This window comes from Tursiops truncatus, chromosome 9, assembly GCF_011762595.2.
Source record: "Tursiops truncatus isolate mTurTru1 chromosome 9, mTurTru1.mat.Y, whole genome shotgun sequence".
Taxonomy (NCBI): Eukaryota; Metazoa; Chordata; class Mammalia; order Artiodactyla; family Delphinidae; genus Tursiops; species Tursiops truncatus.
In genome coordinates, this window is record NC_047042.1 from 8,655,220 (window position 1) to 8,659,781 (window position 4,562).

General features: G+C 53.1%; 1 protein-coding gene across 1 annotated transcript; it reads left to right on the forward strand.

The window, feature by feature from the left end:
* The first annotated feature begins 403 nt into the window (after nucleotides 1–403).
* On the forward strand, nucleotides 404–4,308 carry CCDC201 (coiled-coil domain containing 201). Its single transcript, XM_033862741.1, has 3 exons — nucleotides 404–429; nucleotides 964–1,399; nucleotides 4,222–4,308. Exons 1-3 carry the CDS (start codon nucleotides 404–406, stop codon nucleotides 4,306–4,308), a joined length of 549 nt encoding a protein of 182 aa, XP_033718632.1.
* Nucleotides 4,309–4,562: the final 254 nt, after the last annotated feature.

The following is a 4,562-nucleotide window of genomic DNA, read 5'->3' on the forward strand; positions in this document are numbered from 1 at the left end:
GCTACACAGAAGACGCCATGTAAATGATCGTGATCAGTTCATCCTCCCAGGAGGAAGGGGCGCTTCCTCCCTGCTTTCTGGCGGAGCTCAAGGCATCCTGGCGCATGATGCCAGACCTCCACAGACGTGGGTGTCAACAGCTCTGATCCACAGCTTGTCTCTTCTGCTTACCTGCTTCTGGTCACTCACGCCACCCCGCCTTGATGTTCCCCTCAGTTCCTTGATGCAGATCACACCCACCTCATAAGAATACTGTGAGAAATCCAGGAGAACAGATTTTGAACGTTGCAGCACACTCCATGGAATAAATGTGTCCATGGGAAGCCCTCCCTAGACTGTATTTTCAGCACCTCTAATGGTTTAGTCAAGGATTTATTTTGGAAGAAGAAAAAAGGTGGCCACGATGGACTCGCTGCTGTCTGTCATGGGGTTTGGCACTGGGATATTATCAAGCTTTTCAAAAGCATCACACCTCACCCCACTCTCAGCATCTGCACCTGCACAACACAATTCCACTTACGTACCCAAAACCGCAGTTTTGTTTTTTCATGTTGAGTTTCAACGTTGAGATGATTTCATTGACATTTCAAACTTTTTTTTTTCTGAAAAGTATTACCTGAAAGTCCTCTGTTTTTTCAGTCCTATCTTTAAAAACTATCTTTCTGACGGATGCTTAAAATTTTCACCAAAAATAGACAAAACTATTGAAAAGGCAGGCAGAGCGTGAGTGTGGTCTTGTCCTGTGATGGGTTTCATCTTGCTGCTGGAAGCTTCCCTCGCTGGGGCAGACCTGGAGTGTCTGCCTCATGGTGGCTGTACCTCAGGAACGTGCCCGGTAGGGCTTGGTGCCGGGCCCGAGGCTCCACTTGCTGTGACCTTCTAGGATGCTGACCTCTGTGCTTTGTTTTGGCAGCTTCCTGAGTTGAGCTCCTCTGAGGATGAGGGCTTTTCTTCCGTGACCAGACGGACGTCCCTGACAAGGGTCCTAAAGCACAGCACCCCAGAGGGAGCTGCCCCCAGCTGGCACTCAGAGATACTGGGCGATGTCCCCTCACGCCAGGAAGGGGGCTCTGCAGGCGGGTCCCCACTGCCTGTGCACTCCCCCTGGGACCTCCCTTCGTCCCCGGGAGAGCTCAGCCCCAAGGCCCCCTTCAGAAAGAGGCGGCTTTCCACCATCCGGGCCTCTGAGGTGTCCAGTGGGCAGCTAGGATCCAACTCGGACCCCTTTGCGCTGGAGGAAGACCCACCCGTGCCAGCCTCGGTCACCCGGCGGCGGCAGCAGCAGCAGCAGCAGCGCAAGTCCCCCCGAGCAAGGAGATCGCCACCAAACCCGGGATTGCCCGGAATCGCGAACACAGCCAGGAGGAGGCCACGGGACCTGAAGAGACTGGCTGCTGCGGTAGGACCTGACCCTGACCCATCCCCTGGAGCTCTGCGCCCCTGCCCAAGGCCCCCTGGGAAGCATCCTGGTGGCAACTGAGAGAGCAAACGCTGCCCTTTCCTCACTGATGGGCCCCTGGCCTGGGCATTGTGAGGTCACCAGGACTGGAGGAGATCGTCCAGCTCAGGGCCCTGCCTGTACCCCATCCTTCCCCCACTCTGAGGGGTCCCCGTGACCCCACGGGAAGGACCTTTGCTTGTGCCATGAAATATGTGCCTCCCACGGTTCCCATGTGCTCCCCAAACTCCTTAGCATAGCCTGCCTTCCCGTGCTGTAGAGATGAGATAGCACAGGGTGGGAGTCCCCAGAAAGCCCCTTGCTCTGTCCTCCTCTCAGCCACGAGCCCCTGCAGCCGCACCTGCTCCGCTGTTCTGGCCAACCTTGGGGTCCTGGTGGGTGGAGGGTCTCCTGGTCCCTTCCCGCTGTGAGCTCTGCTTCCCAGCCCCTCAGCTGGTCCTCTGGTGACCTCATGTTCTAGGAGCTTCTCGGGAAGGGGCACTGCTGTGGACACTGCTGCCTTGCCTTTCACGCGAGATCCTCTGCCCGTTTTTAAGTTGGGTTTGCTTTGGGGCTATTGAGTTATATACATTCTTTATCTATTTTGGATATTAACCCCTTATCAGATATGATACGATTTGCAAATATTTTCTCCCATTTCATAGGTTGCTTTTCATTTTGTTGATGGTTTCCTTTGCTGAGCAGACGCTTTTTAGTTTGTTTTTACTTTTATTGCCTTTGCTTTGGTGTCAAATAAAAAAACCATCACAAAGACCATTGTCAAGGAGCTCACCCCCATGTTTTCTTCTAGGACTTTTATGGGTTTAGGTCTGACATTCAAGTTTTTAAGCCGTTTTGAGTTGGTTTTTGTGTATGGTGTATGATAGTGTTCCAGTTTAATTGTTTCTGCATGTGGCTGTCTGGATTTTCCAACACAATTTATTGAAGAGACTGTCCTTTCCTTATTGTACATTCTTGGCTCTTTTGTCATAAATTGACCATATATACATGGGTTTATTTCTAGGCTCTCTATGCTGTTCCTTTGGTCTATGTGTCTGTTTTTATGCCAATACCATACTGCTTTTATTACTATGGCTTTGTAATATAGTTTGAAATCAGGAGACGCATGATGCCCCCAGCTTTGTTCTTTCTCAAGATTGTTTTGGCTCTGTGGGGGCCTTTGTGGTTCCACATGAATTTTAAAATTGCTCATAAAAATTTTTTTGTAAAAAATGCCATTAGAATTTTGATAGAGATTTCACTGAATCTGTAGATGGCTTTGGGTAACATGGACACTTTAACAATATCAATTCTTCCAGTCCATGAGCACAGAATATCTTTTCATTTATTCGTGTCATCTTCATTGCCTAGTGGTCTCTTTTCTCTTTCCCGTCTTACTTTTTCACCCTACTTCTTCAGAGTGTCATTCAGTTCTACCTTCCAAGGTTACCTACTGCAGGACGACTTGACTTTCCAGGAGCTCCCTCGTTCCCGTAAGTTCCTCTCATTGGCCTTTGGCCCCCTCTGCTTGGCTTCACTTGCCTTTCTGGGGCCGCTGCTCATGGAGTGAGTTTTTCTGATGCCACCCTCCACACCCTGCTGAGTCTCAGGACCGTGCCTGGTTGTAGTCAGGAGCAGGTAATTACCAGCAGATCAGAAGCTCTGTGTGCATTTCTGGGTGGGACCTGTCGACCGGGGGCTGCCCGGGGGCCTCGGCTGCCTCTCCATTGCAGGACAGATGCTTCCTCCCACTGGTCAGTATCCCCACAAGCTAATGTCCTTCTGCTAGGAGAAGCATGAGCCTGGCTGGAATATTCTGGAGCTGAAGGAGAGAAGGGGCCTGCAGGTCTCACTGTTTTTGGTGGGGGGAGATTGCCACAAACCCTACCTACCCCCAGCTGAGCCTGGGTCCCCAGAAGCAGTGCAGCCCCTCGATGCAGGCAGAGACCCTCTTCCTCAATCACTGGGACAGACACTGGTCCTCATGGCACCAGGCTCTCCCATTCCTCATTTTGCCCCTAGGGCTTGCCTCTATTTCTATACTTTCAGGGTATTTGGGAGACCCTGACCCACAGCGGGCCTGCCATCGGTGGCCGGCAGACCCCAGCCTTCTTTCCTTTCGCCTCCACGATTGTCCTCTGAGATCCAGTCCCCACACCAAATGCCACAGGATCTGGCTAAGCCACCTGAGCCCTGCCCCCCTCCACTTTCTATGTGCCTCTGCCTTGTTCAGCAACCTAAGTCATCCTGCTTCCATCTTCCCCACGCTGTCCTGGGGACCCTCTCCCTCCCTCCCCTGCCCTGGGCAGCTCTGGAAGAGCCCCTTGAAAACACAGCAGGAAAATGGCCCGTCTAGACAGCCTCACACAGACACTCACTTATCTGCAGGTGCCAACCACCCCTCACGTTCCCCTAGGGACCATGCCTAGCTGGTCCCTCCTTGTTCCTGTCCCCTCCCCAGTGACCTCTCTGTGCCCTTGTCAGACCCAGACCCTGGGGTCCTAACCCCATCCACTCATATACCTGCCTGTCCCCACACTGGGATTCGGTCCTCTGGGAGGTTGCTAGCTCCGTCTTGGGGTCATGGTGCCCGGCATGCGGGGGCAGAGCCATGGACGCTGGTGAGGCCAGCTCTCACTTGTGAGTCCTGGGTGGTGCCCGAAAGTCAACCCGTGTGAGGGTCTGCAGCCCTGGGTGGGCACCTGCTTTTCCAACACAGATTGTCTCTAGCAAAGGTCAGTGCTCCTACAAGGTAGACCTCAGAGATGCCTTTCTTTTAACAGACAGAGCGGCTGAGGCAGTGGGAGATCCATCAGCTTCAGAGCATCGAGGAGGCCACCCAGCACGAACTCACCATCGAAGACGACTGAGTGCTCAGCCCCGGGACCGGGACGCAGCTGTGCTCGGGAGCTCCTGCTGTGGCCTGACTTACTCATCTGTCCATCCGACTGTCTGTCTGTCTGTCAACCCCACACCTTCCTCAGGACTTGCTCTGGGTCCAACCTTGACCTCCGTTGCACCTCTGGGTGGGTTGGGAGGAACTGGCGTATGATCTTGTTGCTCAGATTCCAAATGTGGCTTTCAGAGGCGCCAACTGAGATGAGGGGATAGAGGAAGCAGGTAC

Coding starts and splice junctions, on each gene's coding strand:
- CCDC201 (XM_033862741.1), top strand. CDS start 404: ATGGACTCGCTGCTGTCTGTCATGGG. Junction 430..963: donor TCGCTGCTGTCTGTCATGGG/GTTTGGCACTGG, acceptor TTCCGTGACCAG/ACGGACGTCCCTGACAAGGG. Junction 1,400..4,221: donor TGAAGAGACTGGCTGCTGCG/GTAGGACCTGAC, acceptor TTCTTTTAACAG/ACAGAGCGGCTGAGGCAGTG.